The following is a 19646-nucleotide window of genomic DNA, read 5'->3' as shown; positions in this document are numbered from 1 at the left end:
GGTGATGTCAGAGGTTGACCGCTACTCAGAGGCTTCTGGGTCCAAGATCAACCGGGATAAGTGTGAGAGTCTCTGGCTGGGAGAGGGGGATCCAGGCTTTGATCTCCCGGACACTCTTCCAGGGCCCCAAGACTCTGCCAAAGTTCTCGGCATCGAATTCGGCCAGGGGGATTACCCCATGCAAAACTGGGATGGCAGGCTTAAGATCGCCGCTCAGAGGGTGGACCAGTGGAAGGGTTGGTCTTTGACCCTCAGGGAAAGGGTGAACTTGATTAAAACTTACCTGCTCCCATTGCTGATATATCTGGGCAGTGTGTGCATGTTGCCAGAACCCCTCTGGACTCGGGTCTACAGTCTGTTCTTCCAGCTGTTATGGGGGAATAGGCTGAACCTAATCAAGAGGGAGGTTACTTACCGCACGAGGAGACAAGGAGGGTTGTGTATGGTCAACCCTGTGGTGTTCCTAGTGAATACCTTTCTTAAGATCAATGTAGCAAACCTCTGGAAAGAGAGGGCTCCTCCGTGGGTATACTCCTGCAGGGGATGGTTTCGGCCTTTCTTCCAGGAATGGGAGACAGGAGGGCGAGTGAAGGATCTCCGTACACCACATGGGCATCTTCCGGCTTACGCTACCCCGGTTCTGAAGGTGATTCGCCGGTGGGGTCTGGGAATGTGGGAGATCAGGACCATGTCGAGGAAACTCCTTGACAAAAGGGTTCTGTTGACCCATTTCCAGAAGCCTCTGGCCCTCAGGGATTGCCCAAGTCGGGATCTGGGGGTGGGTTTGAGTTTATTGAATTCCATCAGGATCCCCTTGAAGTTTTGGGACGTGACTTGGCGCTGCTTCCATGGAAAGCTGTGTGTGAGGGACAATCTGAAGTGTAGGAGCTCTGAGGAAAGGGGTTGTCCCCGGGAGGAGTGCGGTGGTCTGCTGGAGAGCATGGACCACTTCCTGCTTCAGTGCCCCTTTAACACAGAGGTGTACAACCGGGTGGGCGCTTCCATCCATTGGCCCGGGTTGGCCGGTCTCTCCTATGCGGAGTGGGCCTATGGAGCATTCAGAGGCCTGGGTGGCCGGGACCGCTGCACGTTATTCCTAGTCAGTCTAGTGGTCAGGTACCACACGTGGAACGCACGGTGTTTAGTATCGACGCAGCGTAAAATCCTCCCGGTGGATGAGGTGGTTAGGAACATTCTGGGTGACCTGGTGAAGGTGCGCTCTCTGGAGTATGAGAGGCGGGGCACGGGGAGGGCCTCTCTCCTTTGGAGGGGGTTCTCCTTTAGTGTCCCTTAGTCTGTCATCTCCGCTCCTGGTGTTGGGCTGAAGCTGACACTGTAGATTTTTGTTTTGTGTCCTGAGGTTATAGTGATGTTGGGCTTGCAGGCGCCGAACCTGGGCTTTATGTGGTTGGTTTGTTATGTTGATATGTTTAATGTGTTTGTATTTTGTGTACAGTGTGTATTTATGTAGTTATAGTTAATGTGTATATAGCTTGGTTGGTTTTTGGGGTGTTGGTGTTAGGTTGGGAGGGGGGTGGACGGGATTTGGACAATATGATCCTGGGCACTGGTCTGGACTATATAGCGCGAACTTTGGACGTTAGACCAGTGTCTGGGTGGGAGGGTGATGGGCGTGGGATTTAGTTAGTTATATTTAATGTTTTTATTTCCTGTTTGTCTTTTTTTTTTTTTTGCTGTGTATTCTTTAGTTATTTATGGAAAAAAAAAAAAAAAAAAAAAAAAAAAAAAAATTGTATAAAAAATAGAAAAAAAGAAAAAAAAAAAAAATTAGGTGGTGGGATTGGGTGAAGGTTTTGTTTTATAATGCTGATTGTGTGGTGTGTGTGTGTGTGGCTGGGCCAGGAGATTTTCATAAGTCTCTTTTAGTTTGTGTTATTGTTTTGTTTTGCCAGAAGTTATGGCTTTATTTATGTTTATTGTTGTAATGTTTTTCATTTTTATATATAAAATAAAAGATTTACAGGATGTAACTCAGGATCAGTACAGGATAAGTAATGTCATGTATGTACACAGTGACTGCACCAGCAGCAGAATAGTGAGTGCAGCTCTGAGGTATAATACAGGATGTAACTCAGGATCAGTACAGGATAAGTAATGCCATGTATGTACACAGTGACTGCACCAGCAGCAGAATAGTGAGTGCAGCTCTGGAGTATAATACAGGATGTAACTCAGCATCAGTACAGGATAAGTAATGTCATGTATGTACACAGTGACTGCACCAGCAGCAGAATAGTGAGTGCAGCTCTGGGGTATAATACAGGATGTAACTCAGCATCAGTACAGGATAAGTAATGTCATGTATGTACACAGTGACTGCACCAGCAGCAGAATAGTGAGTGCAGCTCTGGGGTATAATACAGGATGTAACTCAGGATCAGTAGAGGATAAGTAATGTCATGTATGTACACAGTGACTGCACCAGCAGCAGAATAGTGAGTGCAGCTCTGGGGTATATGGACACAGTGACTGCACATGTAGTGTAACATGTAACATTTATTAGTTAGTAACAAACATACAAAAATAAACATCTAAAACAATAAATTCTGTAATAATCATCTATAATAAATCTATAAAAAAAATCCTAAATGTATCAAAATTCTTTAGTGACATGGACCCGGGATCTGAGGTTCCGTTAGATGAAGTTCTTACATGTTGTGTCACAGGGCGGTATCACACATCCGCCGTATCTCAGCTATGGGGATGTATCTGGGGGGGGGGGGGGCACTGCCTTAACTGCAATAAAACCCCCTCTAATTAACAACATATTACTTATATCTTTCCTTTTTTGTAGCTAATTTTATAAAATGAATACTTTTTTTTAACTTTATAAACACTGTCTGATTGTTCCCTCATTCGCATAAATATCGCTTGTAGTGTACAATATTGTCCACTAGATGTCAGTACAACACCCACAGACTGATAGAAGTGAACCACTTCGCTTTACAGCCTGCAGTAAAACTGAAAATTATCAGAGTAATTTAATTAGTAGATGACTAACAACACAGGAGCGTAGAGGAGAAGGTGGTCACATGACCAGGAAGGAGTGGAATAGATTGTTTACTGTTCAATGTTCGGGAATCCTGTGACAATACTGGGCGCTGTGCAGCGTCGTGGCTCGTCAATATGTGCGGCTCCGGCTCTCAGTAATTACTGTGGTTATTTATAAGTTGTTTTTTTTTAGCTTTTGCCGAAAATGGCTCAATACATCTCCATGGCAACGGCGACTTTTACAGTAAATAACAGTGTAAAAGCCATTATAATACATCAGAGGCTCCTAGAAGGCTGAGATCGTTCTAGAACTTCCAGCCGGTTGGGGCTTCCTCTCTAAACACGGATGGAAGGGACTGCAAGGTTCAGCATTGAAGGGGACCACAAATGACTTTTTTATAATCCAGGATTGTCTCCTCACACTGCTGTGTTCTGTGCTCTCTGCAGGCAGTGTTATGTACTGTCCCTGGAGAGATGTGTAATCAGACCTCACACTGCTGTGCTCTGTGCTCTCTGCAGGCAGTGTTATGTACTGTCCCTGGAGAGATGTGTAATCAGACCTCACACTGCTGTGCTCTGTGCTCTCTGCAGCCAGTGGTATGTATTGTCTCTGGAGAGATGTGTAATCAGACCTCACACTGCTGTGCTCTGTGCTCTCTGCAGCCAGTGTTATGTACTGTCCCTGGGGAAATGTGTAATCAGACCTCACACTGCTGTGCTCTGTGCTCTCTGCAGCCAGTGTTATGTATTGTCCCTGGAGAGATGTGTAATCAGACCTCACACTGCTGTGCTCTGTGCTCTCTGCAGTCAGTGTCTGGTATTGTCCTTGGAGAGATGTGTAATCAGACCTCACACTGCTGTGCTCTGTGCTCTCTGCAGCCAGTGTTATATATTGTCCCTGGAGAGATGTGTAATCAGACCTCACACTGCTGTGCTCTGTGCTCTCTGCAGCCAGTGTTATGTATTGTTCCTGGAGAGATGTGTAATCAGACCTCACACTGCTGTGCTCTGTGCTCTCTGCAGCCAGTGTTATGTATTGTCCCTGGAGAGATGTGTAATCAGACCTCACACTGCTGTGCTCTGTGCTCTCTGCAGCCAGTGTTATATATTGTCCCTGGAGAGATGTGTAATCAGACCTCACACTGCTGTGCTCTGTACTCTCTGCCATCAGTGTTATGTATTGTCTCTGGAGAGATGTGTAATCAGACCTCACACTGCTGTGCTCTGTGCTCTCTGCAGCCAGTGTTATGTATTGTCCCTGGAGAGATGTGTAATCAGACCTCACACTGCTGTGCTCTGTGCTCTCTGCAGCCAGTGTTATGTATTGTCCCTGGAGAGATGTGTAATGAGACCTTTGTGTATGTTGTTCGTAGCAGAAAGAATGTGAAATATGGATTTATATTCCAGGATTGTGCTGGGGGCGTGTCCTCACACTGCTGTGCTCTGGGCTCTCTGCAGCCAGTGTTGTGTATTGTCTCTGATGACATGTGTAATCAGACTTTTGTGTGTGTTGTTAGTAGCAGCAGGACTGTGATATATGGATTTATATTCCAAAATTATGGCTACTCCACGTGTACTGAGGCATGTCCTCACACTGCTGTGCTCTTTGTATTGAAAAGGGATCACTAAGAGCAGAGGGGGTGGTTTGTAGAATAGTTCAGTGTAGAGAGCACAGGATATAGCAGTGTGAGGACAAGACCATGGAGAAACTACAATCCATAAATCACAGTCCTGCTGCTATTGACAACATACATGAAGGTCTGATAACACATCTCTCCAGGGACAATACCTAACACTGTCTGCAAAGAGAATAGAGCACAGCAGTGTGAGGAAAGTTCACTTGAACAAGCTACAAGCCTGGAACATAAATCCATATTTCACTGTCCTGCTGCTATTAAAAACCAAGGTCTGATTACACATCTCTCCAGGGACAATACCTAACACTGTCTGAAAAGAGCACAGCACAGAGCAGTTGAGCCCCCCCCCCCCCCAGTGCACTTGGACAAGCTACAATCCTGGAATATAAATCCATATATCACAGTTCTGCTGCTACTACCAACATACAGAAAGGTCTGATTATATATGTCTGCAGTGACAATACCTGCAGAGAGCACAGAGCACTGCAGTGTGAGGACATGCAACCAGTGCACTTGGATAAGCTACAATCCTCAACTATAAATCCATATTTCACAGTCCTGCTGCTACTAGCAAAGGTCTGATTACACATCTCTCCAGGGACAATACATAACACTGTAGACCATATAGGCTGCAGTCAAACTACCGAACCATAAACAATGAGGAAAGATCGAGGGTATTTTCAGGTTTTAAAATCTGATGGTCTTCAAGGTGTGACTGCTGAGGTCCAACCCTAGGGGGCGCCACTGACAACACATGAACGACCAATCATTTCTTGTAAAATTGGCAAAGTGGGTAAAGTGCTGTTGGGATGTCTTCTGGTCTCTACCTCCCTAATAGGACATGACCCCCTCGACCAATCACTGCCTAAGGTGGGCTATCGCTCATTTCCTGGGTGAAAGGAGAGACCACCCAAGGACCTAGAGGACCTAACATCAGCAGCAGGGGTTCATGAAATGAACAATGCTGAAAGTTCTGAACCCGTTCTGCCCCATTACAAATTTTTTTTTACCCTGCCGGACCTGGTGGGCTTGGACCACTACAAATCCCAAACTGAAGCTACCACAAAGTCTTGACTGTTCCTACAACTCCTCATGGTCCCGATTCCGTCCCTGAGTTGTCCACTAACCTCATCCCTAAGTTATGATCATAATTACCCAACTGCTCTTCATTGCATCGGATGGTGCAGCACTTGGAGGGTCTACTTCAAGGGATGGTCTTCATGAAGCTTGCGCTTAGTTGTGCCTCGAGGGCCATCTGGTCGAATGTCCTGCTCTTGGTCTGCTCTCTGATCCTATCCCGAATGTGGAAGGAAGCTCTGGCGATCTTCTTCCCCTCTTCTATGGTGGCTTCCTTCTCCTTGAGGACCTTGTCACTTTTCCGATCTTTCATCCTGATGAGGTGTGCAATGTGTTTCCGGTAGCCTTCTTCTTCTTCCTCCAGTTTTTGCTTTAAGAGTTGGTGGGCTTTCTCCTTGACGATGTTCAGTTCTCGCATCCGCTCGGCTTTGCTCTGCAGACTTTTTCCCAGAGAGTCACTGGCCTGGAGAAGTTTTTGGTTGGTGACTTGGACCAGCATTTTCTTGTGTCTTATTTGCTCTTTCTCCTGCTGCTCGGCTCGGATTTTGGCCATGACGATCATCTCTTCTTCCCTAGATGCTTTCTCTTGTGTTTCCTTAAGACGTTCCTCTTGGATCTGCTCATACGTCTGCTGGAACCTCAGCTCCTTCTGCTGCATGGTCATCCTCCTGGAGCGTTCCTCAGCTTTGACCTGGTTGTCCACCTCTTCCTTGAGTCTGGAATGTCTTAGCTTCTCATATTCATTCTTGATTTGGATGTTCTTCTTGTTCTGCAGGTCTTTGATCATCTTGGCTTTGATGGCCTGCAGCATCCGCTCCTCCAGAAGACGACCACCCATTTCTCTGGTGTCTTTCTCTTTGGACATCATCTCTTGGAATTGCTGCTTTGATTGTAGATCCTTTTGGACTTTCTCCATGCCTTCTTGAAGAAGAATTCTTTGGTCAGGAGTCAACGTCTTCCACTCCTTGTTATTCTGAGCAGTCAGGTATCGGACAGCATCAAGTTGCCACTCAAGTTTAGAGCTTCTTGGACTTTGTCTTCGGTTCTTCTGCCGGTCAGTCCAGTTGTGCTTGCTCAGTGCTTCTCGGATAACCTTCTCCTTACTGCGGAGGTCCTCCCAAGCTTGTTGGGCTTGTAGTTTCTTCTGCTTGGACATCTCCTCTTCTTGGTGTTTGAGTAACATCAGGGCCGCAATCTTCTTATCTCTTTCGGGTACGGACACCTTGATTTCTTTTTCCACTCTACGGGTAAGATGGTAGATCTGAGCTTCTGGGTGAGGCAAGTTTCCATAGCTTTGGCTTCTTTGCATCTGTCCTTCAGCTCTGTGGCCCTTGGTTGAGGGGCCCCAGCGATTTGGAGAGGTAGCGCGGTCTGGGGATATTGAGATGTCCAAATAGTCCCAGCGATTCGGGGAAGTTGTGGGATCTTGGTGGTTCCGGGGCTTCTGAGAGGCAAAGGAGAAGGTAACGTGGTTCTTGTGGACACCAGGGCTCGGACCACCAGGGCTCGGACCACCAGGGCTAGGACCACCAGGATCACCACCACCATCCAGGAGTTTCTTCCTCAGCTCCCTGCACAGCCTCACCCTCCTCAGCCTCTCCACCTCATGGGCCTCATACATTTCACTGACCTCCTGGCTGGAGGCTTCAGGATTCTCCTCTCTGATCTCTCCATAGGACTTATATAACAAATCCACAGGCCGCACCCCAAGCCGTGCACAGGCTTCCAGAGAGCGGGGGCTGGTGAGTACATACCGGCTGTCACCACCGTCCTCGAAATTGCTCAGGTCAAGATGCAAGGAGGGAGACCGCCTGCCGTCCTCCATTACTGCTCGGCCCGTTGTTACAATGACGCTTCTCTGGGTTGCCCAGGGTGATTAGCTGACATGAGGAAGCGTTACAGGCGGCCGGAGACAAAATTAATAATTACAGCGCGCCCTCTAGTGACATCGTTTTAACGAGCGTCACTGTGGGCCGACTATTAAACTGCGCATGCGGGGTGCCTAGGTTTCAAACACTAGAGGGAATAATTGGATTGCAACGTATGCATCGGATGTAATCAGCGTTTTTTATACTTTTCCAAAAGTAGCCAAATAGTGTATTAGATCATGAAAATGTTCTTTTCACGTTTTTTCCCAGGGGCAATTTACAATTAATCAATGCAACTATTGATGCAATTAATACAAGTAATCAACTTAATGAGGACCTGGCAGCCCCCAAAAGACCCTCATCCACCCTCATCATTCCTTTAAAATATACCTGTTTTGTGGAGTAATGGAAGTGACAAAAATTACAACTTTCAAGAATTGATTTCAGGGATATTTTAGTTGTGCAAACTAAGCTTATTTTGCTATAAGACACACAACTCATGGCGGTAACGGAAGAAGCCGCCATTATGAAATATTTTTACATCAGAATCTCTGTGCCTTTTATGTGCTTCCTTGTTTTCAATGGACGCAGAAATTTCCTACATGTATTTAGAAATACCGAAAAGTTTCTGCTGATTCCAACCCGAAAAATTGTGTGACTGCAGCGGCCGGTCATAGATACAGCTTTTGGTCATGGATACAGCAGCCACATGTGGATTGGCCCTACTCAAATGTGTGGATCTGAGGAGGTTTACACAGGAAATTTTGTTTTTTTACTCATAAAAATCTTTTTGAACGTACCCAGGGCCTTGAACAGTAGCGGCCAAACACTAACGCAGTCACAGTAACCCCATAAATAGCACAAGCCAAAAAGTGTCTTCATAAATAGTGTCAGAAACCACAAACCACACCATAGAACGGAGCAGATTTATCAAGCTGTCCAAGTGTAAGAATGCTCTTAGTTGCCCATGGAAACCAATTACAGCTCCCCTTTAAAATATTCATCAGCACTGGTAAAATGAAAGCTGAGTTTTAATTGGTTGTCATGGGCAACTAAGAACATTCTTACTCTTAGACAGCTTAAAGGAAACCTACCATTTAGAATGGCAGGGGTAAGCTGTAAGTACCGGCACCAGCTCAGGGTGAGCTGGTGCCGGTGCTTACTTTCGTTAGTGTTATAAACCGCGGTATCGTGGTTTTAACACTTTTTAAACTCTAGACCAGAACAGGCTTTGGCGCTGCGTGCGCACGCCTACATAGGAAATAGCGGAGATGTTGCGCGCGCACAGTCGCGCGCAGCGCCGAAGCCTGTTCTGGTCTAGAGTTTAAAAAGTGTTAAAACCGCGATACCGCGGTTTATAACACTAACAAAAGTAAGTACCGGCACCAGCTCACCCTGCGCTGGTGCTCGGTACTTACAGCTTACCCCTGCCATTCCAAATGGTAGGTTTCCTTTAATAAATGTGCCCCATTATGTCCATACTTTTGTCATCCAGTAGTTCATACCTGCGGTATGGCCATTTACATTCCGATAGTGCTCCCTACAAGAAAATGACCCTTAAAAATTACCATTTACAAAAACACTAAAGCCAGGACCCTTGAAGAGGGTACATTTTTTATTAACATTGGCAGGGGGTCCCTATAATCCCAGAACCCAGATTTAATCCAGTCAGAAAGTTTAACCATTCAGAGAGATATTTGCAATAACATTAACATAGTCCATAGGAGCGGCTGAAGCATAGCCCCTAATAATGATCCCCAAAATATCCCATAAACATTGTGCATTTTACGCTATCCCTCTCGCATTTAGTATTCATGGCCGGACTTGTGACTATATTCATGTCACCATATAGTATTACATGTATATAACACTGCTTGTTTCTACCGATTTACAACCATGTAAGTGCATTATAAAAGGGACGTCTACTGTGGGGACGGTAAAAGGAGCAGTAAAAGTACAAACCGCCTCAGGCTGAGGGAAATTCAGATCCATCGGCCACAATAACGCACTGTAATCCTGAATTTCCGGAGTGTAAAACATTCCTTATGTGGTATTTACTCAGAGATATTGATGGGATACGCTTTTGGTGGGATAACAAACTGGATGTAAGAAGTAGGTTCGAGAATCACAGACAAGTATACGGCGAACTTTAGGGCATCAGGGTTTTGGGTATCAGTCACCCCATAACTGTAGGACAATTATCCTGCAGCATCGTTAAAGAACATTAAGGCGATATAGAATAAAAACCGCCATATAGAATAAAATTAAAATGTAGATATTTGACTCAAAGTGTGAAATGACCCCCATAGGGTTAACATTATGATAGAAAATTATATATTCACTATTGCAGACCATGGCCATAATTGATCTATATATTCCATATTTATATATGTATATCCAGACTTAGCCATAGAAATGATAAAAAATGGGGGGCAAAGAAGACACGAAAGAAACAAGACATAAAGGTCGCGCCTGAGGCCAGTGATTGGCGAATGGAGCAATGACTTCCCCAAATAGTAATTTAACAGGACCTTTCATCAACCCCAACTCTTTGCATCATTTAATAGACATTGGAGCTTATTTACTAAGGGTCCGCGGCCACACTGTTGTCGTTTTTTTTTCGACGTTTTCGGGTTTTGCACAGCTGTGACAGGTATTTAGCAGGGGATTGTGTCGCACTTTATTGGATTTTGGCGCACCATGCGGCACAAATCGGGGAGCGTGCCGTCGGACAATCCGACTGATGCGGACTGAGCGCGGGATTTAGCTTTCAAATTGAGTCGCACGATCAAGCACTTACATGCACCGGGAAGAAAAAGGTGAACTCCGGGGACCTGAGCGGGGAAGCGACACATGCAGGATATCGGGTGCACCATCTTAGTGAATCGTGGCGCAGTGCATTATCATCGGACAATGCACTTTCTGTGATCTCCTCCAGACGGGTAAGTAAATGTGCCCCAGAGTTACACGGATTCCAGCATACTTGGAATTTTTTCTCTAGCCCCAACCATTCTTGAGTTATTAACTCATATTATTATTTGCAGGCCTTTACTGTCAAATGGGCGGAGCCACACTGGCCTTTTCCACCCTAGGACAACCCATCTGACTTCAGTGAATCTATTTAGTATATTGGGTACAGAAACTACCTTGAAACTACACTAATTAGACTCTCTACTGTCAGATGGGTGGTCCTGGGCCGGAGTAGACATTCTGGCTCCACCTATCTGACAGTAAAGACCTGAAAATAATGAGGTTGATAACTCGGCAATGGTGGAAGCTAGAGAGAAAATCCCAACAAAACGAGAATCAACGGAGCTTGACCTATTGAAGGATGTTACAAGTTGAAAGGTCAAAGGTCCCCTTTAAGGAGGGGCTACGGGAGTCTGCGCACAGGGAATGTAGATTTATTTTTTGGATTTTAAAGGGATTTTCTATTAAAACAATACAGTGTTCTTCTTGGAAGGCCAGTCACTGGTGGGAGTGGTTATCTGCCTCAGTCAGTGATTGGCTGAGCTGGCCCAGGAAGTACAGTGCAGCGGGAACCAGGATCGGCAGGGGAGTGCTACCTACCATTTATCATGTTACTAGGTTACCTGATAACTCATTATTATTCCCTATAATCGATTTTTTTCATTGAACTACCCCTTTAATGCCCACTTCATTGTATTACAGTACTATGTCACATGCTCCCGGCCTTGTTTGTTTTCATGGAATAGTTGTGATATTGATCTATCAAATTGGCGCTGTGAGATGAGCAATGCGGCGCGGTTAAATCCGCTCTATCTGATATCTCTCCCCGCAGAGTCGCTCTTCTTCATTACATACAAAGCGGACGACTTCAATCACTTCTGCTGTATCCTATCTACAGGGACGACGTCTCGCGCTCCTGGAGTCTGCGCACATTTTATCACTTTCCTAGAACTTGTCTCGGCTGACAGCGATTTAATGTGTATGGCCAGCTTAAAGGGATCCACCACTGTATGCAAATGAGCCTGAGGGGCTCCAGGCTCCATAGGTGTTAATGGAACCTAGAGCCCCTCAAGGTCTTTTGCATACAGTCCTTCATCCTGGTGGTAGATTGGGATTGTACGGGATTACAACAACTGAGCTTTTAACCTGGGCTCCATCTACGGGGTGTGATGCCATTTTTTCGGAGGAAGGAGATGTGTTTTTCTGATCATTTATCTTTACCATTAGGGCATTTAGGAAGCAAGTGCACAGCAGCGGTTATGGGGCAGTGAGTGATACCAGTCACCTCCTCCTCCCTCTTCCCTCTCACTTATTTCCCTTCAGAAAGCTTTTATTTCCTCCATTTGCAGGTTTTGAGCAGTCATTAAATTTACATGTAATGGAGCATCATGGCATAAAGATGCCTCCCACTGCACGGCCCAATTATGGTAAGAGGAGCTCATGAAGAAAGCATGCTGGGAGAAATCCTAAACGCCGAGACCATACAGGGTGCAGCCACGTGCAATGTATGAGGGGAGGTAAGTACAAGGAGAAAGCCTGAAATCCAGCACACAGTCTTGTAATCTCCATAGTCTATCGCTGTCCAAAGTACTACCCCTCTGTGACTACACCTCCCATACACAACGAGCTGCTATGTCCTGTGTGTCCTGACACCTTTCTATCATAGCCAGCAGTGGTCAGGGGTCAGCATGGGCGCTCTGACCCCTCTGTGACTACACCCCCATACACAGCGAGCTGCCATGTCCTGTGTCCTGAAACCTTTCTATCATAGCCAGCAGTGGTCAGGGGTCAGCATGAGCGCTCTGACCTCTCTGTGACTACACCCCTCATACACAGCGAGCTGCCATGTCCTGTGTGTCCTGACACCTTTCTATCATAGCCAGCAGTGGTCAGGGGTCAGCATGGGTGCTCTGACCCCTCTGTGACCACACCCCCCATACACAGCGAGCTGCCATGTCCTGTGTGTCCTGACACCTTTCTATCATAGCCAGCAGTGGTCAGGGGTCAGCATGGGCGCTCTGACCCCTCTGTGACTACACCCCCCATACACAGCGAGCTGCCAAGTCCTGTGTCCTGACACCTTTCTATCATAGCCAGCAGTGGTCAGGGGTCAGCATGGGCGCTCTGACCCCTCTGTGACTACACCCCCCATACACAGCAAGCTGCCATTTCCTGTGTCCTGACACCTTTCTATCATAGCCAGCAGTGGCCAGGGGTCAGCATGAGCGCTCTGACCCCTCTGTGACTACACCCCCCATACACAGCAAGCTGCCATTTCCTGTGTCCTGACACCTTTCTATCATAGCCAGCAGTGGTCAGGGGTCAGCATGGGCGCTCTGACCCCTCTGTGACTACACCCCCCATACACAGCAAGCTGCCATTTCCTGTGTCCTGACACCTTTCTATCATAGCCAGCAGTGGTCAGGGGTCAGCATGGGCGCTCTGACCCCTCTGTGACTACACCCCCCATACACAGCGAGCTGCCATGTCCTGTGTGTCCTGACACCTTTCTTTTATAGCCAGCAGTGGTCAGGGGTCAGCATGGGCGCTCTGACCCCTCTGTGACTACACCCCCCATACACAGCGAGCTGCCATGTCCTGTGTGTCCTGACACCTTTCTATCATAGCCAGCAGTGGTCAGGGGTCAGCATGGGCGCTCTGACCCCTCTGTGACTACACCCCCCATACACAGCGAGCTGCCATGTCCTGTGTGTCCTGACACCTTTCTATCATAGCCAGCAGTGGTCAGGTGTCAGCATGGGCGCTTTGACCCCTCTGTGACTACACCCCCCATATACAGCGAGCTGCCATGTCCTGTGTGTCCTGACACCTTTCTATCATAACCAGCAGAGGTCAGGGGTCAGCATGCGTGCTCTGGACCCTCTGTGACTACACCCCACATACACAGCGAGCTGCCATGTCCTGTGTGTCCTGACACCTTTCTATCATAACCAGCAGAGGTCAGTGGTCAGCATGTGTGCTCTGCCCCCTCTGTGACTACACCCCACATACACAGCGAGCTGCCATGTCCTGTGTGTCCTGACACCTTTCTATCATAGCCAGCAGTGGTCAGGGGTCAGCATGGGCGCTCTGACCCCTCTGTGACTACACCCCCCATACACAGCGAGCTGCCATGTCCTGTGTGTCCTGACACCTTTCTATCATAGCCAGCAGTGGTCAGGGGTCAGCATGGGTGCTCTGACCCCTCTGTGACTACACCCCCCATACACAGCGAGCTGCCATGTCCTTTGTCCTGACACCGTTCTATCATAGCCAGCAGTGGTCAGGGGTCAGCATGGGTGCTCTTACCCCTCTGTGACTACACCCCCATACACAGCGAGCTGCCATGTCCTGTGTGTCCTGACACTTTCTATCATAGCCAGCAGTGGTCAGGGGTCAGCATGGGCGCTCTGACCCCTCTGTGACTACACCCCCCATACACAGCGAGCTGCCATGTCCTGTGTGTCCTGACACCTTTCTATTATAGCCAGCAGTGGTCAGGGGTCAGCATGGGCCCTCTGACCCCTCTGTGACTACACCCCCCCATACACAGCGAGCTGCCATGTCCTGTGTGTCCTGACACCTTTCTATCATAGCCAGCAGTGGACAGGGGTCAGCATGGGCGCTCTGACCCTTCTGTGACTACACCCCCCATACACAGCGAGCTGCCATGTCCTGTGTCCTGAAACCTTTCTATCATAGCCAGCAGTGGTCAGGCGTCAGCATGGGCCCCCTGACCCCTCTGTGACTACACCCCCCATACACAGCGAGCTGCCATGTCCTGTGTGTCCTGACACTTTCTATCATAGCCAGCAGTGGTCAGGGGTCAGCATGGGCGCTCTGACCCCTCTGTGACTACACCCTTCATACACAGCGAGCTGCCATGTCCTGTGTGTCCTGACACCTTTCTATCATAGCCAGCAGTGGTCAGGGGTCAGCATGGGCCCTCTGACCCCTCTGTGACTACAGCCCCCCATACACAGCGAGCTGCCATGTCCTGTGTGTCCTGATACCTTTCTATCATAGCCAGCAGTGGTCAGGGGTCAGCATGGGCGCTCTGACCACTCTGTGACTACACCCCCATACACAGCGAGCTGCCATGTCCTATGTGTCCTGACACCTTTCTATCATAGCCAGCAGTGGTCAGGGGTCAGCATGGGCGCTCTGACCCCTCTGTGACTACACCCCCATACACAGCGAGCTGCCATGTCCTTTGTCCTGACACCTTTCTATCATAGCCAGCAGTGGTCAGGGGTCAGCATGGGCGCTCTGACCCTTCTGTGACTACACCCCCCATACACAGCGAGCTGCCATGTCCTGTGTCCTGACACCTTTCTATCATAGCCAGCAGTGGTCAGGCGTCAGCATGGGCCCCCTGACCCCTCTGTGACTACACCCCCCATACACAGCGAGCTGCCATGTCCTGTGTGTCCTGACACCTTTCTATCATAGCCAGCAGTGGTCAGGGGTCAGCATGGGCGCTCTGACCCCTCTGTGACTTCACCCCCCATACACAGCGAGCTGCCATTTCCTGTGTCCTGACACCTTTCTATCATAGCCAGCAGTGATCAGGTGTCAGCATGGGCGCTCTGACCCCTCTGTGACTTCACCCCCCATACACAGCGAGCTGCCATGTCCTGTGTGTCCTGACACCTTTCTATCATAGCCAGCAGTGGTCAGGGGTCAGCATGGGCACTCTGACCCCTCTGTGACTACACCCCCAATACACAGCGAGCTGCCATGTCCTGTGTGTCCTGACACCTTTCTATCATAGCCAGCAGTGGTCAGGGGTCAGCATGGGTGCTCGGACCCCTCTGTGTCTACACCCCCCCCATACACAGCGATCTGCCATGTCCTGTGTGTCCTGACATCTTTCTATCATAGCCAGCAGTGGTCAGGGGTCAGCATGGGTGCTCGGACCCCTCTGTGTCTACACCCCCCCCCATACACAGCGATCTGCCATGTCCTGTGTGTCCTGACATCTTTCTATCATAGCCAGCAGTGGTCAGGGGTCAGCATGGGCGCTCTGACCCCTCTGTGACTACACCCCCCATACACAGCGAGCTGCCATGTCCTGTGTCCTGACACCTTCCTATCATAGCCAGCAGTGGTCAGGGGTCAGCATGGACGCTCTGACCCCTCTGTGACTACACCCCCCATACACAGGGAGCTGCCATGTCCTGTGTCTTGACACCTTTCTATCATAGCCAGCAGTAGTCAGGGGTCAGCATGGGCGCTCTGACCTCTTTGTGACTACACCCCCCATACACAGCGAGCTGCCATGTCCTGTGCGTCCTGACACCTTTCTATCATAGCCAGCAGTGGTCAGGGGTCAGCATGGGCGCTCTGACCCCTCTGTGACTACACCCCCCATACACAGCGAGCTGCCATGTCCTGTGTCCTGACACCTTCCTATCATAGCCAGCAGTGGTCAGGGGTTAGCATGGACGCTCTGACCCCTCTGTGACTACACCCCCCATACACAGCGAGCTGCCATGTCCTGTGTGTGCTGACACCTTTCTATCATAGCCAGCAGTGGTCAGTGGTCAGCATGGGGGCTCTGACCCCTCTGTGACTACACCCCCCATACACAGCGAGCAGCCATGTCCTGTGTCCTGACACCTTTCTATCATAGCCAGCAGTGGTCAGGGGTCAGCATGGGCGCTCTGACCCCTCTGTGACTACACCCCCCATACACAGCGAGCTGCCATGTCCTGTGTGTGCTGACACCTTTCTATCATAGCCAGCAGTGGTCAGGGGTCAGCATGGGCACCCTGACCCCTCTGTGACTACACCCCACATACACAGCGAGCTGCCATGTCCTGTGTGTCCTGACACCTTTCTATCATAGCCAGCAGTGGTCAGGGGTCAGCATGGGCGCTCTGACCGCTCTGGGACTACACCCCCCATATTCAGCGAGCTGCCATGTCCTGTGTGTCCTGACACCTTTCTATCATAGCCAGCAGTGGTCAGGGGCAGCATGGGCGCTCTGACCCCCTCTGTGACTACACCCCCCATACACAGCGAGCTTCCATGTCCTGTGTCCTGACACCTTTCTATCATAGCCAGCAGTGGTCAGGGGTCAGCATTGCTCCTCTGACTATTCTGTGACTACACCCCCCATACACAGCGAGCTGCCATGTCCTGTGTGTCCTGACACCTTTCTATCATAGCCAGCAGTGCTCAGGGGTCAGCATGGGTGCTCTGACCCCTCTGTGACTACACCCCCCATACACAGCGAGCTGCCATGTCCTGTGTGTCCTGACACCTTTCTATCATAGCCAGCAGTGGTCAGGGGTCAGCATGGGCGCTCTGACCCCTCTGTGACTACACCCCCCATACACAGCGAGCTGCCATGTCCTGTGTCCTGACACCTTTCTATCATAGCCAGCAGTGGTCAGGGGTCAGCATGGGCGCTCTGACCCCTCTGTGACTACACCCCCCATACACAGCAAGCTGCCATGTCCTGTGTGTCCTGACACCTTTCTATCATAGCCAGCAGTGGTCAGGGGTCAGCATGGACGCTCTGACCCTTCTGTGACTACACCCCCCCCCCCCATACACAGCGAGCTGCCATGTCCTGTGTGTCCTGACACCTTTCTATCATAGCCAGCAGTGGTCAGGGGTCAGCATGGGCGCTCTGACCCCTCTGTGACTACACCCCCCATACACAGCAAGCTGCTATGTCCTGTGTGTGCTGAAACCTTTCTATCATAGCCAGCAGTGGTCAGGGGTCAGCATGGTGATATATATTCCACCACTGAGAGGCGCCATTGTGAACATGTAATCCATGTTATTGATGCCTGTGTGCTGTCTGATCCATGTGCCAATGTTCTGCAGAAAACAATGTTACCGGACTACGTGCAGTGATGGTAGAAATTCTGTGCAGAAATCAGTGAGATAGCAGAAGTCTTCAGTAAAGAATATTGTAGTAATGCTCTGAAGAAATGTATATGATAGCATTGTTCTGCATCAATAAAAGCTGTCGCAATACTCTGCAGGGAGGGGTTATACTTTCCAGCAATAAATAAAGGTTTAATGCTCTGGAAAAATGAAGATAATAGCAATAATCTGTATGTGTCAGTGTGATTTATTATTAGATCAGTGTATATCACTATGCATCACTAATGATCAATACTGTATATATCTGTATGTATCAGTATGTGTCAGTATATATCATATCACTGTGTATCAGTATGTGTTAGTATATTTCATTTATATCAGTGTGTATCACTATATATCCTCCTATGTATCAGGGTTCATGTACGTCACCATAGACGGCAATAGCGGCACGGCGCAGATACGCTGCCACACATTTGCTATGTATCCTCTCCTGTATACTCCTGTGTCCTGCTATGTATCCTCTCCTGTATACCCCTATGTATCCTCTCCTGTATACTCCTATGTGTCCTGCTATGTATCCTCTCCTGTATACTCCTGTGTCCTGCTATGTATCCTCTCCTGTATACCCCTATGTATCCTCTCCTGTATACTCCTATGTGTCCTGCTATGTATCCTCTCCTGTATCCTCTCCTGTATCCTCTCCTGTGTCTTGCTATGTATCCTCTCCTGTATACTCTTATGTATCCTCTCCTGTATACTCCTATGTATCCTCTCCTGTATACTCCTATGTGTCCTGCTATGTATCCTCTCCTGTATCCTCTCCTGTGTCCTGCTATGTATCCTCTCCTGTATACTCTTAGGCAGGGCCGGATTATAGGCGGGGCTCCCGGGGCTAGAGCCCCGGGGCCCCCACCATATTGCCCCCCCAGGGGGCCCCCACCAGATGCCACCCCCTGCGCCTCCCCTCCTGAGCCGACATCTCCCTGAAGCCCGGCCGCATCCCCGGCACAGGAGACTGCTAGTGCCACCTTTCCGCCCCCCGGCACAGGTCACAGCCTCCCCACCCTCCCATCTGCTTGCATATTCAAGCCTACCGCCCCACGCCAGCCCTCCGCCTATTCCCCTGCAAGGCTGAGCCACACGCCCCCCCGGAAAAGTTGACCGCCTCCACGCCCGCCCACACGCATGGCCATCCAAGCAGCCCCGCTAGGACTCGCGCCACCCCCGCCCTCCGCAACTCCCCCACGCTGGAAAAAGCACCTGGCTGAAGAACACCGCTCACCTCGCCCGGCCGAATACGCAACTCCCGCCGACCCCCGCCCGAAAAATCACCCACCCTCAGCCACTCCACCCACCCGAACACGGTCAGTGTATATGTGCATCTACTGCGTATATACTGTGTATATGTGCATCTACTGTGTATATACTGTGTATATGTGCATCTACTGTGTATATACTGTGTATATGTGCATCTACTGTGTATATACTGTGTATGGGTACATTCACATGGCGGGCATACCGCCATGTGCTGGAGAGGAGGAGGAGGTGATCCCTTCTCCCTCCATAGAAAACAGCGGCGCACGGCCGCACACTTGTAAAAAGATAGAGCATGCTCTATCTTTTTGCGGTGTACAGCACGGATCAGCACCCTACCGCTGCCGGCCCACCATTGCCCTCTATGGGGACATATATGCGGCCGCAAATTTGCGGCCGTATGTACGTCCCCCCAGACGGCCGTGTAAATGAGCCCTAAATATGTATATACTGTGTATAAATGTGTATATATGCATCTACCGTGTATATGCTGTGTATAAATGTGTATATATGCATCTGTTGTGTATATATGTATATGCTGTGTATATGTGTATATATGTGTATATATGAATCTACTGTGTATATATGTATATGCTGTGGATATATGCATAGATGCATATACTGTATTTATACGTGCATAAATTTATATCAGCATATACACCTTAAAATATATGTGTATATATATGATGTGTGTTTTTGTATATGCTGTGTATATGGTATGTATGTATATGCTCTATACAGTGAATGTGTGTGTGTGGCTGTGCGGGCTGAGGTGCATGTTACATGGGACTGCATATCTGGTAGGGGTGAAGGTAGATATAAAGATGTGTTACTGGGGGCGAGGCGGCTGTATGTAGCTGTGTTACTGGGGATGAGCCGGCTGTATGTAGCTGTGTTACTGGGGGCGAGGCGGCTGTATGTAGCT

The 19646-nt window shown here is 48.9% G+C and overlaps 1 protein-coding gene across 1 annotated transcript; it reads right to left on the bottom strand.

Moving 5' to 3' along the window:
• Positions 1-2528: 2528 nt before the first annotated feature.
• CCDC185 (coiled-coil domain containing 185) lies at positions 2529-7669 on the bottom strand. Its single transcript, XM_072140062.1, has one exon. It carries the CDS (start codon positions 7549-7551, stop codon positions 5854-5856), a length of 1698 nt encoding a protein of 565 aa, XP_071996163.1. The 5' UTR covers positions 7552-7669; the 3' UTR covers positions 2529-5853.
• Between the last annotated feature and the right edge of the window lie 11977 nt (positions 7670-19646).

Source organism: Engystomops pustulosus, chromosome 3 (genome assembly GCF_040894005.1).
Source record: "Engystomops pustulosus chromosome 3, aEngPut4.maternal, whole genome shotgun sequence".
Taxonomy (NCBI): domain Eukaryota; kingdom Metazoa; phylum Chordata; class Amphibia; order Anura; family Leptodactylidae; genus Engystomops; species Engystomops pustulosus.
Note: the sequence above shows the minus strand (reverse complement) of the source record. Positions and strands in the feature narration are given on the sequence as shown.